The sequence below is a fragment of the Tinamus guttatus genome, unplaced genomic scaffold (genome assembly GCF_059628265.1).
Source record: "Tinamus guttatus ecotype Peru unplaced genomic scaffold, ASM5962826v1 Tinamus_guttatus_pri_ptg000530l, whole genome shotgun sequence".
Lineage (NCBI taxonomy): Eukaryota > Metazoa > Chordata > Aves > Tinamiformes > Tinamidae > Tinamus > Tinamus guttatus.
In genome coordinates, this window is record NW_028289064.1 from 5,045,486 (window position 1) to 5,066,287 (window position 20,802).

At 45.8% G+C, this 20,802-nt stretch overlaps 1 protein-coding gene across 5 annotated transcripts in view; it reads right to left on the reverse strand.

Moving 5' to 3' along the window:
• Positions 1-579: 579 nt before the first annotated feature.
• Positions 580-20,802, reverse strand: part of KIAA1217 (KIAA1217 ortholog) — a 166,496-nt gene continuing 146,273 nt past the window's right edge. For 2 of the 5 annotated variants that reach the window (XM_088534010.1, XM_088534009.1), the window contains 11 exons: positions 19,487-19,617; positions 19,111-19,258; positions 17,285-17,774; positions 16,418-16,598; positions 11,369-11,523; positions 10,609-10,755; positions 7,495-7,614; positions 4,154-4,231; positions 2,372-4,039; positions 1,782-1,904; positions 580-1,091 (listed from right to left, as the gene is read on the reverse strand). In XM_088534010.1, the coding sequence (XP_088390136.1) occupies positions 600-1,091; positions 1,782-1,904; positions 2,372-4,039; positions 4,154-4,231; positions 7,495-7,614; positions 10,609-10,755; positions 11,369-11,523; positions 16,418-16,598; positions 17,285-17,774; positions 19,111-19,258; positions 19,487-19,617 (3,733 nt within the window). In that variant the 3' untranslated portion in view covers positions 580-599. The remainder of the gene's footprint in view (positions 1,092-1,781; positions 1,905-2,371; positions 4,040-4,153; positions 4,232-7,494; positions 7,615-10,608; positions 10,756-11,368; positions 11,524-16,417; positions 16,599-17,284; positions 17,775-19,110; positions 19,259-19,486; positions 19,618-20,802) is intronic. The other 3 variants (XM_088534008.1, XM_088534011.1, XM_088534013.1) reach the window with 3 other exon arrangements.

Below are 20,802 nucleotides of genomic sequence, written 5' to 3' on the forward strand. Positions count from 1 at the left end.
TGCTCAGCATACCACTGACTTCCAAATGTACAGCATCATAGTATCAAAATGTTTTGGCAAAAAGATCTCGAAAGGAACCATGACATTTGTTGACAAAAATAGAAATCTGTAACAAAGCTAAATAACACCAAAATAAAAGAAAAATATTTTAGTTTCAGTTTTACAGTTGTGTATAATCACACTTCAGTATATCTCTGTTTGCTTCTAGTCCCCATAAGGAAAAATAGCTTTGTACAAAACCGCTTACTAAAGTTTTCTCCCCGCGCGCCGGGCACCCGCACACGGCCTCACTCACACACTGGGAAGAGGGGCTGCTGAGAGGGGAAAAGGGTCCGTTGTTATCGTTAACAGCAACCAAGTTTTACACATAAAAAAAAGCTTCACTCTAATCTAGTGTATTAATCCAGTATTGAGCACATGATTAGTATTAAGCTTCCAGCAATACAGCAAAACTGTTACATTCCCTGGTTAAAATATTGGCTGCAGGTTGTTGGGACCAACGACCAAAAATAATAATAATAATAATAATAATAAAAACACAAAACCAAAAGCAACAAACAAAAGCCTTGGTGCCCTCGGGCATGTGCCGTGCTCAGCCTTTAGGCGGGCTCCTTGGTCGCGGATGGGGTGGACTTGCCGGCATTCCCGTTGTGGGCCTTGTAGCTGGTGAAGCTGGGAGTGTGGATTGTCCGGATGCTCTTCCCGGGCGGGCTCAGCGCAGGGGGGGAGGCAGAGGAGGGGGAGGGAGAGGAGGAAGAGGGGGGCGGGCGGCCATTTTGTGTCTGCAGCGAGAAGGAGGGGTGGTGCCCCTTGCCTGGGAAAGCCGCGCTCTGAAACTTGGAGGAGCCGTTAGCCACAGAGGGGATCAGGGAGGTGGAGTAGGTGACGCGACCTGTTTGAGGACCGAGAAGGTTAGAAGGAGGAACGGAGGTTTTAGTGGGTGCAGGAGGAGGGTTAGAGCTGTCACCGCTAGAAGCGGGTGCGGAGTTGCTCTTCCCAGAAGTGGGAGAAAAGGCTGGGATCTTAGAAGCAGGTAGGGTAGGGGAAGTAGCCTTATAGTCCCCACCAGCTTTCTTAGCACTTCCATTAGCCTGCAAATAAAGACGGCAGGAGACAGTTTGTCAGAAAGCCAGTAACACGACACATCAACAGGACCTGGGGAAACAGCCCTACCGCAAATAAGATTTTACAGTTCAAGACCTAAGTCTTGCAGCCGCGGACTGGCAGAAAACCCAACGTGCACAACGGAGCTCGCAGAGGGTGAGTGAGAGCACGCGCAGAACGAAGCCTTCGTGGCCGCTCATGATGGGTGGTTTATAGCCCGCTCGCTGCATTGGCCATGCTTGGGGCTGTTAATGTGTGACCAGACACGCCTCGCCGGAGAGTTAATGCGCACCCAATGCCACGGAGAACAGCGCCCGGTTAGTATCCGCGGCTCCGCTAACGGCCGGCCGAACAGAACCGCTCCCCGGTGTCCTAAGGAACTGCCGCGTTTACCAAGGGGAAAGTAAACAGCTAGTTGACATCTTAGAAGAACTGCCGAGTACCGAAGTGAAGGGGAAGAAACAAAAAGAGCAGGTGTTTTATTGCAGACGTGCATGCACAAGTATGGTGAAAAGATCATTAGACATTCTCATGCCCCCCAGGATCCAGGACGTCCAGTTAGACCTTATTCGAAAGAGACACCGCCGTTATCTCGTACAATGTCAGTCAGTTACTGGTGTTTTTTTACACAACAACCCTAGATGTCCATCCAAAGAGTGGATTTAGGGTAAAACTACCTGTCTGTACTGGCGTGGATCCTGGAGCTTGTGCTGCTTGCTGCCTTTCTCCATGCTTCCTTGCCTACTTTTCGAAGCCATGGGCACTGGCATCCTACTCGTCTGCGAGGCAGCGCTTGAGCCCTGCAGGAAGGGTTGGAGGGGCAGGGAGGGGAGACAAGGAAAGCACCTGATCAATACTGGGGTTTTGGAAGAAGAGGCCACACATCATGCGCAAAAGTAAATAAACAAATAAATAAAATTTTCAAAGCCATAGTACTACATGCAGGGAAGAGTTCAGGAGTCACACCACAGGTGTTAATGCCAAGAATCAAATGGAGAAAACTGCTCAACTACTGATCAAACTGGATTCCGTGTCAGTGACACTTGTCATTTCACACAGCGGATTATTTGACCCAGCTCCCCGGCGTTGCCCATCACCAATCAGCAGCAAAGGTAAAAACAACGCTCATTAGCTGTTAGACACCTCGTGGGGAGACCAGACAAGCCACCTGAAAGGAAGCAAACAAATCACAAGACCCTCTGGTTTATGGTGATTATTGCAGATTTTTAGAAAGCAGCTGGAGTTGTGATTTCGGAGACTAAGGTACCTTACGTGACGTGGCTGGGACTGGCGGAGGGGGCTCTGCGCCAGCATGGCTCTCATCCAGCACTACAAGCTCTCGAGCTGGGGTCTCTGGGGCTATCTGGACAGAGAAGGGGACAGTGCTTCCCTCAGGGCTCTGTGGGCTCTCAGGGACAGATTTGGGGCTCATTTCGCTGATGGTGTTCTCCAGCTGCTTTATGGTCTGCTCAAGGCTGTCCAGTGTGCGGTACGTGCTCTGCCGAATCTCGTCTGTCCTCGAGAGAGACGCTGTGGGCCGGGCAGGGGACTCGTGCTTGATGGAAGGACTTCTGTCAGCATCCTCGGGTTGAGACCTTGTGATTTCAAATCTCTTCGCTTCCTTGTGCTGCTTTAGGGTGCCATCTTCTTCTTCCTCTTCATAAACCACGACCTGTAAGGTCTTCTTCCCAGTCTTGGTGCCTGTGCGAATCGCCTGAGTCAGAGCAGCCAGCTGCTTTTTAGGGAATTTAAACTTAAATTTTTTCTTAGAATCCTGCCTGCTTCCAAACTGATCAGCAGAGTCCAAGTTTGCTTCTGTGTTTAGCCCATAAATTTGACTATATTTGTTAAAACTGGTCTTTATGTTCTCCTGATCCTCAGGAGTTCGTGTTTCTGCAGAGTCAGGAGATGACTGAAGGTTAAATACATACTCTTGGCTGAGCCCATGATTTGCTGAATAAGCTGCAATTGCTTTTCCATCGTTAACTACCAGTGGCTCTTCCTTCTGGATCCCAGGAATTTCATGTGCTTCATTTTCTTCTTCCTCCTCCTCCTCTTCTATCTTTTCCTCTGTCATCATTTTCTCTAACTCCTCATCACACTCCTCAAATATAGTAGAAAGACGTTTATATGCTGACCTAATATCCATTGGTTCATCAAAAATGATGATGACCGGTTTTTTGTCCAGACATACTACTGGTTCTTCACTGTCCGTGTTTTCTGGGAGACCCTTCTCCAGTGCCGTGTCCTTTCTCGCATCAATGTTCACCGTTTGCACATCTCCTCCCTTCCGGCTGACTATATCATGAACTTCTCCACTTGAGAGGACCTGGACAGCAGTTTTGGTAATCATGAAGGCAATGTTTTCTGTGGGTGGGCTGTCTTCACTTGGAGAGCTGGCAGGAGAGTCTGTCTCTTCCATGTAGTTACCCCTAGACACCTTAGGTCTTGGCATGACCTGGCTGTAATTGCCTGGGAGTGGCTCTTGCTCCTGTGAGGAGCCAGGAGGCGCCGCGGCCTCCAGCGTTTGCCTCATGAGAGGGGCAACACTGCTGATGGGGACGCGCTTGCCCGCGCCCTGCAGGGGCTCGCCTGGGCCCTGGGGGGCATCTCGTGGGAGTCCATAGCTTGGTTTTTGCTTGCCAGTTTCAACAGCTGGAAAATGAGATCCTAAAATATCTTGAGCCCCTCTTCTTCTGTCATCCTCTGGCAAACCAGCCAGGTCTGTGCTCACATTCTGGAGGTTTCTGTTAGAATAGTCTCTACTGTCTACCACCAAGCCCTTGCTAAGCGTAGAACTGTCATTCATTGAAAAGCCAATTTTACTGTCAGCTGTGCTGGATGAATCAGAACCCAATTCTTCTTCAGTTCTCCCTTCCCTCTTCTCCTTAGGATGATCACTATCTGTGGGAGGTCCTGTTGTAGCCCCATACACCTAAGGGGGAAAGTCGGATTACTTAGTTATTCAGGGCTGTAACTTTTACAGGACTTTTTTGCCCCCAAATTAATCATCATATTCGCAGGGGAAGCGCAGACCTCATGAACTCACCACTCTGTCTACAGCTGCAGAGACATGTCTGAAGTTGTCATCTGATTCCTGTATTTCTTCAGGGCAAAATTCCAAATTCTGGCAGAACAGTGTGTGATGTTACTGCTCTGTGCTACGCATGGGTTGTAACCTAGGGCTCCTGGTTTAACAGGGCCTCCAGAGCAGCCAAAAGCACACTAGTTACCTTACGTCCAACACAACCCTATCTTGCCCAGCTTGCTTTTCAGTTAAAAAAAATTCTTATTTCTATATGATGGGAGTTGAAAAGAATCAGTGCATCTGAGTAAGTTCTCCTGGGACCCATCAACAGGAGCCTCGTTTGTGAGGGCTGACAGGCGGTCGCTGCAGCTCCCTAGCTCACTGGAGCGCTGAATGATAGACTCTGGCTAGCCTTAAAAGTAAGTTCTTAAAAGTAAGTTGCCCAGAGAGGTTGTGGAGTCTCCTTCTCTGGAGATCTTAAAAACCTGCGCGGACGCAGTCCTGTGCCACGTGCTCTAGGTGTCCCTGCGTGTGCAGGGGGTTGGACTAGATGATCTCTAGAGGTCCCTTCCAACCCTAAGCATTCTGTGATTCTATGATTCGATGATTCTGTATCAGAAAAAAATGCTTTTCAGCTTAAAAGATTGTCATTTCCAGTGCTCCTTACACCTGAGCAGTGATGATTTATCACAGTTAATACAGTCATAGTCTGAGCATTTCTAAATCCTCATTGCAACTTAAAAATTACTCCTACTTCCAAAATTAACAGAGACACTCAGCACTTTTGAAAGTGCAGAATGAAACAGATACACTCACTTATAGAAGCAAGGCTGAAGAGCACACGGAGAGCTCATCCCCCAGTTCAAAAGCTAGGGATTCCCAGAGGCGTAAATTTAAGGGATCTTTTTTTGCACCTGGAGATGCTATTTCATAATAGCAGACGGAAAAGAAAGAGCTTGTTTTTCGTTTCACTTGTTTTAAGTGAGATAAACACATCCTGTTCTGCGCAGCCATGGGGAGGAGAGCACCACTGGAGCGAGACGCTAACACCTACGGCCAGCACACGGGAGGCCTCTGCTTCTTGCCAGAGGGAACTGAGGCAGTGCATGACTGACTGAGGGCAAAGAGCCCACGGTGCCACTGTCCCATTGCTCGAGACAGGGCTGACTCTAAACACATCGGCGGGAAGAAGAGGAAGAAAATAGTAGGCATGTTTACAGATCTTCACTACTGAGGATGAGCCTTATTAGCTCGTCCAAGGCTATGCAGCTGCTCCAAGTATATTTTGAAGGCCTGATTTCTAAATAATTACAAACCATCCCACAAACCAAGCACAGCCAGAGACGCACCAGTGTGCAGGCCTACAGGAGCTGCACTTCATGCTGGCAGCCGGCAACGGAATGAAATGCTGGGGCTCCTGCTCATGCCCGGCCCAGACTGGCTAGGCAACTTTCCGCTTTGTAGCAGCATTCCCATAGTTTGGCCAGTGCATTTGAAAGCACTTGTTGCCCTGCATACCCTGAGACTATTTCCAATTTCTCTAGACCTTTTTTTTTTTTTAGCAAGTTATACTTCCTATTGCAAGCATCAGTGCAACATCTTCAGGTTTCATTGTACAATATGCCTCATTTTAGCAATGCTGCCTTTGGATTAAAAACAAACAAAACCCCTAATTCTCTATGAGCTTATTGTCACCATAAAGCCTATTATCTAAAGTCAGTAACCCACACTGTCATATCAGATGGCAAAACAAAGCTCATCGACCTCAGTTTCCTGGAGTCTGTGTTATTCCAATTCCAATAAAGAGCAGTTTGCAACAATTACAAGGCAGTACCTATCAAAGAAACATCTGTGCTACAGCAGCTGTCTCAAGGAGTGAGGCAGGTTTTGGCGCGACAACACGAGCTCTGCAATCTGATGCTAGTAGCAGTGAGGATGAATACAGACACAGGCAGGCTATTTTTTTTCCCTCCAAAACATAATCATCCACTCAAAAACAAAGCAATTTCTTCCTTTTTTATTTCATTTACTAATCCGCATGAACTTGTATCCTCGCCCAGTTGCGTGCTCTCAGCTTTGGGCCAGACCTGCTGTCTGGGCAGCTCCAAGCCCTTGTGTACAATGTGCTGCCCTGACCCAAGCAGCCTTGTGGAAGGACTTTCACACTAGACACATATCACCATGGGCATCACCATTTAGGTCTCACAGTATATTCTACAACAACTGTATTGCCCTATGCAGATGTAGCTCACTGTGGTCAGAGCAACAGGATTCATCTCTGTCCTGGCTACCTAGGGAAGGCCATGTTCCCTTTCTCTCTGCCTCAGTTTCTGTTAAACGAATCTAAAAGGCAACTTCTCTAAAGTGCCTGGGGAGCTACTGCTTATGCTGTATTTACGGGTTGCAAACATGGCAAGAAAAAATGACCCACAGAGCTGAAATGCTGGGCTGATTCGCTGTGTTTTCTCCCCCAGCACAGCCCCACTTCACTGCAGAAGGGTGTTTGGCTGACTGACAAGCTGTCATGCATGCATGACCTCCCCTTAAACCTGCAGTGGTTCAGTTCACTCTTCTCAGATTCTCTCTAAAGAGACCTCTCCAGACAGTCTCCAAAAGGCAGAACTATTGGCCTGTTTTTCATGCTGTGCACTCACTGTCACTGACACAAATCAAGGCAAACGGCACATCCAGTCTAGACACGGTTGCGAAACTCTGCCCCAACTTGAACACAGCTCCTGCCGTAAGACACCTTGCATAAATCCCATGCCCGAAGGCTGAATCTTTGACTCATCTTGCAGAAAGAGGGATGTTTTGAACCATCCACTTTGACTCTATCTTCCAGGAAACTGGATGTGATTTCTTAAAATCTAATAACTATTTTGGGAAAAAAAAAATGAAAAAAAATGAAAAAAAAAACCAGACAAATCTAGATGGAGCAAAAATTCTCCAAAGTGGCCCTTCAGACTGAGAGGAATCACTAATTTGCCACATGGAAAGAGCAAGGCTTAGCAGAGATGCTTCCCCATTCCTCCATTGCCACAAGAGCACTGAGAGGCTTGCTCGAGAGGCAACAGCCTCTCTGAGAAGGAAACCAATGGACCCTTCTATAACTTTGACTTCACAAAATCTTAAAACTTTTTGCAGTCCTTGTATGAGCATCACGCTGGTTCGGCGCATCATGCACACTGATACAACACTCCATCCGCACGTTTCTGATCCTACTGGGATAAAAGAAAGAAAACCACTGGGCTGCAGCGGTGGGGGGATAGAAAGAACAGGGCAGGAGGGATCAGATTAGTTTTGAAACAAGGAAAGAAGGTTATGCCAGACCAGGTGGCATGTTAGCAAGCACCACTTGTTACCTTCTTTTCCTTGTGATGCATTAAAGTTCCAGGCCTTATGTCTTTAGCATGTGTATCATTTCTGGACTGCTCAGCATGACTGTTTGAGTTTACATCCATAAAAGAGCACTTCTGGAAAGCCTAGGAAATAAATACTGCAAGTTATCGGGAGGCCAGGTAGCTTTTAGACAGAAACCTCTGGAAATGACCAACTACAAATACAGCATTTATTTTTCACATCTTAACTGCATCTTTTGCAACCTCACAAAATAACGGAGGTTTGAAGCTATCAACTAAGAGAAATAGGGGTCCCTGCAATTTGCCATGGCTGTACTGCAGTTCATGACTCTGATCTCAATGTCCCCTTCAGGGAGATGAGCTTGATTACTATTCTTACAGATGGCAAAACTGAGGTGTGCAGAGGTGTTGTAAACTATCCAGACTTAACTAGGGAGTTCATGGCAGCTTTGGAAAACTTTGGCCTCATGGCAGAACCAGTAGTTGACTGATTCCCTCAAAATTCCCATTACACATTGGCCTGATCGCACATCACTTAATGACTCATCTTAAGATTTCATATTTTAAAATAAACAAATCTCAAAGCTCTTTATCCACTTACTGCTCCCAAACATTTTTCTGTCTTCCTTTATGCTTTCTCAGCTCCCTTCCTGGGGAGTATTTTGAGTGGTTTGCTATTGGGGAATAGCATGGGGACAGGCACAGCTGAAAAAATAAATATTTTTTTCCTAACTGTTCTTGTCTGCAAAATGGCCTAAGCACTGCCTGCAGGAAGGCGCTGGGAAAGGGGGTGCAGCAGGTCTTAGGCATTCAATAAATGAGAGAAGAGGGGGTGTATAATACCCTACTGTCCACTCAGCTCCCAAATTCTGTCTCATGACACGTCACACAAGAACTACGTAACTGTATTCCCTATAAACACTGTTATTAAAACTTTTGGCTTGGAGACTCAGGTCTTAACTATGGCCCTCACTTGTGCTCTAGATGGTGACAGTGACCTCCATATTCCTCCTGCTGCAGAAAAAGCTCCGCACATGGGATAGGCACCACTGAGCCTTGGAGCAGGGCTTTGCAGAAAGGCTGTGCAGCCTTTTATCGTGCTTGATTGCCTGGGTTTCTCCTGGTTTTCCTTGGGCTTCTCTCTGTTGGGTTCCCAGGGAGCAGAGCCGGCACTGCCGTGACGGGGCGCTGCTCCGAGCGCACGTCGCAGCGCTGGGAATTCTGCTGGCCAAGCTGGCACACTCGGTCCCAGCAGGAGGGGACGGGCAGGCAGGGCTGCCAGCAGCCACACGCACCTTCGCACGAGGAGATCGTTTTGGTGAGCTAAGTATCGGGGAAATTACTTCATTGCTGGCAACTCTCCTGAAATTAAAAGCCTCAACTATAGATTAAAGTCGGGGCCTTTGTAAAAGATTGCATTTCTTGTATCTATTGCATGTTTATCAAAAATTAGAGAATAATAACAACAACAACAACAAAAATCATTGAAAAATGCAATTTGTGGATTTTCTGCTTGTTTTCCACCACATCCTATCTGCACATATGTGTATAGGCCAGAGCAGATGGGACCTCAGGGGACTGTGAGAACAAGCAGCCCCTCTACACAGCCTACAGCACAATACATACCCCAGACTTTTACCCCTTTGTGGGACCCACAGTACATCTTTGAGATAAAGGCATCACCCACAAAGGCATCCTCAAAGTCTGCCAGATTTTAAGTGATGAAGAAACCACTCAAGAATTCCTCAGCAATTGATTGCCTTTGCTCTGAGCTACCTGTAGCGGTCGCTAAATATGGTTTGCCTTGCTTCAGCTTCAGCAGTGATTTCCATTACACCTTTTTTTCTGCTAGATGAAAAAGGCAGTGGGCACTTTGCATGAAGTTATGATTAGCTGCACAGTGTAACACCACGACTACCTTAGCAAGGTAGTCTGGGCACTTCTGGACCTTCATGGTCTTGCCAGCCTCTGCAAACAGGGCATGCATGGACACCCAGATGTGGGTGCAGCAGACGCAGGCTGATCACACTGATCCCCAAACCAGAAATAAAATCAGTTCTCACATGAACACCCGAAGGAGACTTTACCTTTGCAGCAGCTGCACTGCCCTCGGAGCAGCAGTGGGTGTTGCTGCAGCTCCTGCCCCTGTCACAGACCTGCCCTTGTGGCCTGGCCTGTATTTGTTGGTCTTCACGAGGACTTTGCCTTTCAGTGAATTCAAGTGTATTATGACCATTAACCGATTGCTATCCTCTCTTTGCTCTCATCGTTTACTAGCTTTAAGATTTAAGCTGATTTAAGCAGTAAGGATTTTAAATGTACTTCTAAGCCATTGATAAATACATGGGGCAGCACAGACATGGCTGATCCCTCCCAGGCCCTGGCTGCCCACACCTACATTAGTGACAGCACCTTCAGAGCCAGACAGCCCTCAGTCCTCCCGTGGGTATTTTTGCATACTCTGTGGTGGCAGATTTTAACCAGGATGTCGTATATTTGATCAAATGCCTTTCAGAAAAGCACACAGGCGCCGTCTCCTTGACACAGTCTAGCCTGTTATCTGGCCAGAGTGTTGTTTCTCTTGACAGATCTATTTTACATCATGTTGTGCTGAGTAACACAGCTCCATCTGGGTGTCTTTGGTTCATTGGTGACTGGAACCTGGGGCCTTTAGGGCAGCATCGGCACCTGTGCTGCCGAGCAGAGGCCGGGCACGCGAGGGCGCACCACTTCTGTGCCACAGACAGGGCAAACACTGCAGTGTTGAAGCACTCCAGGAAACATGAACGCTGGGCTGTGGTGCAGAGCAGGGGAGCACAGCCTGCCACAGCCAGCCTCCCTGGTCTCTGCTCCCATCACTAAGAGAGTGACAAGAAACACGAGGCCACAGAAGTGGTCACTGCAAATAGGTATTCCCTGCAGTCCCACCCACATGTGTGCCTGGAAGGATTTGCCTGTGGCAATGCCAGCATCCTCGAGCACTCTCACATCTCATGAAAAAACTGGATGTTATTTACATAATGTGGCACCATGCAGGGTAACGAATGGGGAGCAGGTGAGACTGGCAGAGCTACTTTCCTTCATATCGTGAGCTAGAGGTGAACCCGAAGGGCGTACCTGTAGTTCCGCCATTATTTTATCTCCTTCTTCTTCATCTTCGTCTTTTGCAGCGGATGCTACAGCAGGCCCAGTGCTCCGAGACAAGGCCTGGTCCTCCTTCGGGGCTTTGGACTGCGCTGTTTGCCCAGTGTCCTCACTGCATTCCTAGAAGTGGATGACAAAGGCCAGACAGCCAATATAGCCGAGCCCTCCTGATGCAAAGTAAACACAGTAAATTCAACACCACCACAAGTCCCCTGTTGCGAGGTCCCTCTCCTTGTAATGCTCTGATCTAGGAGACTGCTATTTCATGAGTTCAAAAGAAACGACCCTTGCTGATGGGCTTGCATATAAATAAAATAAAGAGCTTCATAAAAGCCTGGGCTTCTGTCCCCTTCTTGCAGGGAACAGAACACACTGGGAAGGGAAACTCAAAGAAAATCATTGACATTATTTCTGTGAACTCTCTTAACTCGGAGCTGATCCTCCCCATCCATATGAGGTGTGTTCTTTTTATTTTTAACCTTCTTACCACACTGGATGAAAGCAGTTGTGATTTGCCTTCTGCACTGTTAGGAGCTCAGTGAGGCAAGACTCCTGTAAACACGACTGATCAAACCTGACTGGCGCTTATGCCCAAAGAGCAGCATTTCCTGGCAAGTGGTTTCAGTAGCTCTCCAGGACATAGCTCTGTCTCAACTTATTTTGCGGTTTATAGACAAGCCCAAGTCTGGGAATTCAGCAGCAGTCTGATTGCTTAGAGTTTGAATCATCAAACCTTGACAGCAGCTGCATCTTTCCTGACTGCATAGATGACCTCTCCCGATCTGGCTGTGGTTAGTGCAGACCCTGGCAGGTAACTGCGCCGCGGAGGCGGAGGCGGTGGGGACTTGGTCAGCTTGTCGTTCCCCTCCTCTGCATCATGAAGGTCTTCTGCAAGTGAACAGCGCAACACAACGTGAGCACTCCTGAAGTAAAGGAGGGAAATAAGTGTTTGCACCCCTGACACAAGCTGGAAAGAGACGCTCTCATCTTTTCAAGGTCCTGCTGCTCAGTGTGTTGTTATCAGGAACACGTCTGGCATTCAAGTGGAACGGCCTCCAGCGAAAGCCAGCAGCGCTGCGTTTGCACAGCGAGTCAGGTCACTTACTTCACCTAGAAATTTGCCACGAAACTGTTGCTTGCCATGTCACTGTGCCCGGGATTTCAGCCTTGTGTGTGGAAGCATGAGAGCTCAGCACACTTCTGGAAACCATAACTTCAAAGTAAGGGACAGGTTCAGCTGGGTGCCTTGTTGCAGACAGTAGACCTGTACCCTCCTTTGAAAGTGGGCCGAAGATGTGAATACTGGCAAGAACCAAACCCGGAGCCTTCCTGCCATGCCCAGCACCTCTGGCTGCCTGAGGCAACTGCACTTGTTCCTCCTCGGAGACAGAATTTAGTCTGACTCTACTTACTACCAGCTCCTCCAGGAGTTTACAATTTTCCCTTTGAATTATAACATAGTGACTCTATACAGTTCCCTAACCCGTGATGATTGAAATACCTCATGCAGTAGCAGAGCAGCGTCAGCCCTTGCTTTCTGAAGGGTGTTTTCCAAGGTTGCTCAGACTGGTATTCCCCCTCTGGCAACAACTGCTTGCCCACGCAGTTGCCACCTCCTCTTCCCCATCCTCACCAGCCTGTATTTTTTTCCAGAAGCAGCATTATCCTGCTGAAATACCCACTTCCCACTATGTGTTTCTGGTCACAGACTGACCATCATACATGGCAAGAGCCACCATTGTCACGCTTTCCTTTACACTGTTTATTTTCAAGAGTGATTCAACGATCCTGCTGCAACTACTAAGCGTGTTACATAAACAGCTGGAATAAATATAACTCAGAATTAAAAAAACTGCTTTGGGGATTACCCAGCTGTTTAGGGTTAAGCAGGAGTATTCCCTCTGGGCAAGCTGTTGCATAGTTGTGCACATCTGGGGCTGTGGCAGTGTCCTCTGTGCACTGCACAGCCACTGTGAGAACCAGCACCAGGGCTGGACACAGCCCTGGTCTGACCCAGCCTCATCTTTATTCCCTTGTTAGCTCCAATGTTCTTCAAAGCCGCTTAAGCTTAAAGAAATGCTCTGTTGTATTACATCCCACCCTGGTTATCCAGTAATTGCAGGACTGCAGCAGGAATAGCTTTCTAAATACACTTCACGTTGCACCACGTCTTTTGTCAACACACACCGCCAACTTCTTTGTGACCCCAGATGTACTTCTCCCAGGGCAAGGTGAGATTTTCTCTAATCTCCTGCCAGAAACTCCAACTCAAACTCTTAACGATGGCGTTTAGCAGGTTATGATGTGGGGCATCTGCAAATTCCTGCCCCTTAAGGGGTCTGTTCAACCCTGCAACAGGAAACTGGTGGCAGGCCTGGCTGCAAGAACTCCGAAGCCTTCCCTGCACTCGCAAAGGACAAGGCTGGACAGGCGACACAGATAGAAAGACGGCAGGATTTCTACTGTCTCTCTTGTATTTGTGAGAGACCCATCCACCTCTGTCTTCAAAATGGAAAATAAAAGGCAGAAATAGAGTCGGTAGAAATGGTCAGGGAGTGGAGCCGGTACACAAGCAAATCCTACTCTCACCCCCAGCTGGGGTCCTCAAGGAGGAGCTGCCATAGGCTTTGCTCACAGAAAATGCTACAAGACTTGGCAAGACACAGTGCTTGAGAGCTGGGTTTCTATTCTCTGTGTTGAACACTTTTATTTCCCCGGTCCAAAGGGACTGGTGGAGAAGAACCTTTGGAGGGAAAACTCAAGACAAAAAGACTTTGCTTTAATATTCTCTTCCTTGGCTGAGTTCTTCCAGCATGCTTAAAGAGAGAGGACCAAATGGACAAGTACAATTCACTGGGTTGGAGCCCAGGGTCGTGATTAAACTTGCTACCTTAAAAAACTGTCTCTAGTGCCAAAGGGCTTAGCCCTTGTGTACGTAAGATCTTCAACAGAGAATGTGAAAATCTCCAGCTCTTCTACTGCACTGAAGTGTTCCCCACCAGGTGGAGCCAGACTAGAATCTAATCCCCCAGTCATAGAGCTTTATATTTGCACAAAAAAGATCCAGAATGTCTTTCTAAAAAAAAAAATCTGTAAATAGTTACATCTGCCTTGAGGGAGCACTTGTATTCAGACAAGCAAACTGTCTTTACTGGAAGCTACTGGCAACTCTGTACTTGCAAAAATCAGGACATTGCGCATGCAAAGCTACAAAAAGAGATGAAGAAGCCCAATTTCTAGCACATATTTTAAGGATATTCCTCGTATTTTTCACTGAGCGATCTTGATAACAAAGATGAGCTTTAGTCAGGAGATAGAATTATTCATAGAATCATCTGCAAAACCGTATAAAAGTGTGTAATTTGCTTGTTTCTCAGAAAGTCACTTCAGACACATAATCAGATTCTGTATGGAGACCAGCTACAACAACCTATTCTGTCAACGTAACACATCGAGTTCTGCAGCAAAGCCAGCAAAGGACTCGACAAACTTCTGGCCCAAATGTCCTATGCATTATACTTCTAGGGTAGGTGGTCTCTCTTTCCATATGTTGCTCAGTTTTCTAGTCTATAACAAGGGCTGTAGTGTGCTGAAATTTTCTTCTTGAGCTGCAGAAGATTTGGGTGACACGTGAGATATTTAATCAGGTATTAAGGAAAAGCTCTGCTGCTCCCTCAACTTATTTTTGTAACTATTACAGGATTCATTATGCAGAACAGAAGGCAAACGTCTCAGTCGCATCAAATTTCTCCCTAAATCTGCTGGCTGCAAACTGTGTAAAATTGCATTCTGGAAATGGATTAGTTAACTATGGGAGTTACAAAAGTTCTTCTCTATTACTGTGCTCTGCACCAAGATGTTGTCACAGCTCACTGCACCATATGGTATTTATTTTCACTGACATTTTCTATTCATGCCACACATTATCCAAGTTAATTTTGTTAATAGCCAGTAACCTGACTGAACGGTGCCAGAATTTTAAAATTATTTTGCAAGATTCAACAAAATTTATATTAAACGTTTATATCAATAAACATCCAAGCAGCAATAACTTGTCTGTGCTAAAGCTATGGCCAGAACAAAATCCTGGGTATAGAAATAGCCCTCCCAGATGTTATTCAAGTTTATGTAAACAAGCCACAAGGCATCACGAATTTATGGAGCTGGCTGCCATAGGAGTCCAGGCAAGCAAGTGGTAATAGCAGGTTCAAAATGGGACTAGAGAAGCTCATGGGCAGCAGGGCCATAACAGATTGGACAGGAGCAGGCTGGGGTAGTCCCTCTAACATCCCATGTCCAACAGCTGAGGTTGCTGGGCCAGTACGAACAGACTGCAGAAAGTGGCCGGATTCCTTTGCTCCCTCAAACAGTCAGAGGGGAGACAGGCCACTCTGGGTGGACCCTTGCTCTGACCAAACAGGGCTTTTCTCATGTTTTTATATTCTTAAATATCTATGTAAGAGTTTTGCAAGTGTCTCATGTCTAGCTAAAGAGGTAAAGCTAAGGTTTGGGTGAGAGAGCTTCCTTTCCCCTTTAACTCTGAAGAAATTCAGACATGGGTGTGAATGCTTAATTGTGGAAAAAAAAAGAGAGATCTGGAAAGAGACCCCATCATCCTGCTGCCAGGAAGTGTGCTCAGCTCCACCTATAATGTTCTTCATCAGTGTAACCTGTTTTCTCCCATGATGGGGATCTTACCTCTCCCTCAGGCAGCCTTCTTCAATGCCTCAACTTCCCTTACTGTTCGGAAGTTTTCCCTAAAATCTAACCTGAATCTTCCTGGTTGCAATTTAAAATTTCTTCTAGTCCTTATCCACCAGACACATAAAGCAGATTACTCTTTCCTTTCTAAGCAGATATTTATGTACTTAAAATCTGTTTGCCCAGTCCTTCCTCCACTTTCTTTCCCTGTGCTAAACAAAACTAATCCAAAGCGCTAGTTCTATCTGGAATTGTGAAGTTAGCAAGACTAGAAAGATCAAATAGTCTAATTTCTAACTTACTTAATGTGAGTTCAAGTTACTCTTGTGTCATACCCAGAGAATATGTCTGAACAGCCTTTTCGAAAGCAACATAACATTGCTTAAAGGTTTAAAGTGGTGGAGAATCTAGTATGTTCATAATTTAAATTGTTTCAGTGATTCGTTAGCCTGAACGTTAAAATGTGATATCTGATTTTTCATCTGGCTTTTTCTAGCTTCAGCTTCAAACTGCTGGAACTCGTTGGGACTTGCTTCATGAAACTGGAAGGCTTCCCACCCTCAGAAACCTCAGGCACGTCTTGATCTTCCTTTGATAACATGTACATCTATAAAAAGAGTTTTTAAGTTTCTGATGGCAGGATCATTCATCTTGTGCTCAAGCTCTTTGTGGTTCTTTTCAGAGCTCTGTAATGCTAAACCTTTAAGTGCAAAGCTGGACATGGCCCACTAGATAAAGATATGGTGTAGTAATATATAGATATTCCCATCTCTGCCAAAACCAAGGTGTATTCTTGCTCTCTTCTGTTCAAGGTGTGTTGCTCTCCAGAGAATAAACTCTCGGTTTCAGCACCCGGGGTTCATATAGTTGGTTACCCACAAAATCAGTGCAAAGTCAGTGCTTTTCACATACAAGCCTGTGTCCTGTACGCAGGGCCTGCTTTCTTGCAGACGTTCTCATAGGTAGGACCAAGAACATAGAAATCTGTAAACTAAAACCATTTCATTAAACAGAAAAAAAATACTCTCCTTTGCAGATAGGCAACTCCTTACTTGGCACCATTTACTACAGCAGGCCTCACCTGAGACTTCTAACTTGTCCACTGTGTCTCCTTTTGTCACAGTGCCTGGCTGGGGAGGCATCTCCAGGTTAGGAATTGACTTCATTATATTAGCCTGGGCCTCTTCCAAGAGCTTCTCAAACTCCTTTCCATTATAGTGATCCAGGTTCTGTCGTTTCTCCTCCCATTTCTTTTCTGCTTTCTACACAAAAACAGTAAAGCATCTATTTATCTTTCTGATTTCTGTGTGATCACTCACTTTTAAAAATCCATGTAAAAACATTACAGGTCAATGTGGGGAGAATCTTTCAGTCATAGTGAGCAATCAAAGGAAATATATTACTGCTATAATTCTATATTTATTCTGGCCTCCATACAGCACAATCATAAACCAAACCAAAAATACCTGCTGCTCACCAAAGGCATAAATGCAAAATTTAAATCAAGGGCACTGACTTACTATAATGTGCTGATGATTAAAGTGCATTTCTGTAATAAGACATGAGAGTTCAGCTGTGGGTTTGCTGGATATCTCTGTGTGAATTCACTGAACCTTTCCACTCTCTCTTACCTCTACAGAATGAGGGACATGGAGAATTAGAAAAAGACTGATATCCACCCACATAAGGGCTACCAAAGAATAATATGCTATTGTTTAAAAACAGGCCATTAAAAAAAAAAGGTTTTATAAAGGTGTTAAAAACACACAGTTACTCATTATGTTATAAACTGTCACATCTAAGCCTGAGGGAACTTTCAGAAGTGCTTTGTGAAATTAGGGATCAAGCATACAAATGATGCTTTGGAAAATCCCACCTTCATTTCAGGAGTGAGATAGGGAGCTTGGACCAAAAGAGCAGACAAGTGGTTGAGGAGAACAGACTGTACCTCGATCGATACAGCTCGGTTTCTGGTACTCGCACTGTGAAGCTCCTCGATGAAGAGGCTTTGCATGGTGGCACCATTCATGGAGACGTGTGGCGCTGGGGTGGCCTGTGTGGCCTGGGCTCCTGCTGCTGGCTCCAGCGGGGAGGCTGCGGAGTGGCTGCTTGCTGGGGGGCCTTCCCCGGGGCTGGCTGGGGAAGGAGAACCCTGGCTGTGGTTGACCAAGGCTGCCGAGTGCTGTGACTGATGGATGACAACAGGAGAGCTCTGCACGTGATGGACCGTCATGTTTGAGAAGGGGACGACTTCCGACTTGACTGATGACACCTGGGACTCCGCTGCCACTGCTGGGAGGTTTTGCTGCGTGTGTCCCTGGGCGTGCTTGAGCTCCTCCTGGTTCTTCAGAGCTTCAGTTGTGGTGGCCTTTTCCATGGTGGAGTATTGCACAGCTTGGGAGGGATCCACACCCCTCAGCAGTCCGTCCGTAACGTGTCTGCCCGGTCAAATTGAACACAACATCATGCACAAAGTTAGCACACACCTTGGGCACAAGCAATATGTAACAACAAGGAGTCCTCCTTAAGTAAGTTTTGCAAGGGAAAAACACCTAATGTCAAAATGGTGCTTTTTTCCGGAGGCACCTCGCGGTGTGATTTTATGGCTTCCTCTCAAGTTAGGGATTCAGGCTTTTAAACAGTACACTCTAACTTGGTTCTTTTTTGCCTTTTAAAATGTTTACAGAGCTTCAGAGATTTACCCGTAATTTAGAGAGGATTGATTTTAGAGGCAGAACAGAAATCAACTATTATTTTTTTCCATACAGAACCTAGATAAACAACGGATTCCTGGATTATCAGCATGGAAATTGATAGTCATACAGGATCTGAGGTACCAGTTAGAAAGTGGCCAAAACAAAGTGTCAAATGATGCTTCACAAGGTCTTGTCTGTCAAGAGTTTGGGGCAGAATGAGCAGAGGATAAAAAACAATTCAAACATTTCTGACAATTAGCTGTGAAATAGCTGAGTTTCAACACCCATCTATGCATCAAATGTTACCAGTTTCTCAAACATCTGTAACAAGATCTGTTACATGAAGTGCTTTGTTCCTTTGCTAATAGTGACAAAACCATTTACATTGATCCAGGAGATAGGGGAAGAAAGACAACCATAGCTTCCTTAAAATAATGGCAGCAACAGCATGCTTATGGCTTTATTTTTTTGTAATTTAAGTAAAATTGGGAATAACCACCACCCATGACAGTTTGGCCTGATTCATTCAGAGTATTCAGGAGGAATTAAAGGCAACGCCTATTGCCTCAGAGGAATCAGCATTTGTTTGCTGCCTTTATAGTGTATCGTACTGCAAAGAACAGAATAAACAATTCATGTGAATTCACAAGAATTTTGAAAAATATTTGTTACTCCTTCCAAAACATTCTAGGTTGTCTGCATCCACTCAGAATCCTTTCCTATGTTATTTTGTATATTTTTGGGGATGCACATTTCAGTGTCTGATAATATCTCTATTAATTTATGCTGTTGTAAATGTCTGTAGTTAACTGCCATTCAGTTAGCTCCCAAAATCAGAAGTTTTCAGTGTGAGCCAGATTCAGTCAAAGCATCTAGACAACCAAGACTGCTGGTCATAGGAGAACCACTGCACAGGGTCACAGCAAAGATTAAACTCATCTCCCTTCAGACGACTCTGTGAAGAATTTATATAATACTGAAAACACGTTTGCATTTCTCAAAACCACTTGACTCTGGGGAGACCGAGAGAACCCAAACCCAGGCCTGCTTGAGGAAAGCTTTTAAGAAACAAATTCACCTCCTGAGCATGGTAAGGATGTCTGTCATGCTGCGCACCCGCTTCAGCAAGCTGTCGAGTTTGTGTGGTTCTTCCTTGAGGAACCTCACGGCCTCCACCTCAATGCGTAGGATCGCACGCATTTTGTTCTGCAATGTTGGGAACTCTCCTGCAAAGACAACAACTGTGAAGCTCAAGGGGAAAAGGTAAAAGTCTCAGGAAGAAACAAAGTGGCAATGGGGTGAATGTTAAATAGTCGTCTGCCTCTTTCCAGGGGCTTGCCCCCATAATCCTAATTTTAAATATCTTTGGAAGTGAAAATTAATGTCCTCAGGTCAAGGGCAAAACTGTTCTTGCAGTGGTTAAAAAATTGTGAGGACAAAGGAAAAGTACCCACCTTTGAGGGTGGCAACAGCTTCTCCTACTTGACGCAAAAGAAAGGCTCCATCTTCAACATCTTTCAGCGTGACTGTCTTGCCGGTGGCTGTAGAGTCCCTCTTCAGGTCTTCGACAAATCCCTCCAGCTCACTGGTAAAACAGAAAGGTGGAAATGAAGAACTTCCTCTTTAAAATCAAATAAATAGGAAAAAAAATGAATTAAACAAAAGCAGAAATCTCACTTGTGGCTTCTTTGAAACTGATACCATGGGGTGAAAGGAAGGGGTAGGCCAAGGGGATGTGAGGATGCCAGACATGCCCACAGGAGAGGGCTGTGCAGCTGCTCCAAGGTGCTGATTGCTCCAACGTGCTGCAGATGTGTGGAGCGTATTGGCCTCGGGGTGGCTGTGCTGCACGAGGCAGCTGGGGCTTTGGCAAAGAACGTCCAGGAGCCAAGAAGTGGATACCCGCATTGCACTGGCACATTTAGCCCTGCTTTGTACCTGGTGCTGGTGACATATGAGGAAATGCACAACAGTGGGGTGACAGACCAAAAAGTGGCACTTAATGACCCGTTGATGCAACCCTGCTTATTTGGCTGCTCTTGACTCCTTTAGGACTCAAGAACGAATTGCTGCAGGTCTTTCCCCCAACCTGTGCTGCACCATGCTTCCTCAGGCCCCGTTTCGTGCTTTCAATGCTTTTTCAAGTACCTTTTCTAATGTTTTAACCTGCATCACATTATTTGTCAGACTCCTCCAGGCACATTTACTTGATCTTTGGTAGGGCAGGGTCCACATGCTTCCATTTAGGGTTGAAATGAAATTGCTTTAGCCAAACCTTCCACACGGGAGCTTAGCAATACATCAAAAATCCTAGAAGTGCATTATGCCAAACAGAAGAAACACTGCTATGAATACCTCAAAATAACCATCCCGTGAGTATTTGTTCCAAAAGAAATCTGCCTCTGTTACAATATTTACTTCGCAAATTACTAAAAGGAATATTCTGAGAAACAACATTAGAAAATAAATTGCACATTTGAAACAGAAAACAGTTACTGCACTGACAAACCAACTATTTATTTTATCCTAATCTGGAGTCTTGTTTCATTCACTCAAGTAGCGAGAGAGCCAAGGTATAGGCTGATTGCAGAAAAGGGAGAGGAGAAGGCTGCCTTCCACACCAGTCACGGATCTTACATTTACATATATTTCCCTTCACTGCCACAAGGCACATGGAAAAAAAAATTAAAAAGACAGCAAAAAATATTCACTTTCAGCCAGCTGACTGTGTAGGTCCATTTCAGTGGATAGGCAGCATGATGAAAATGAA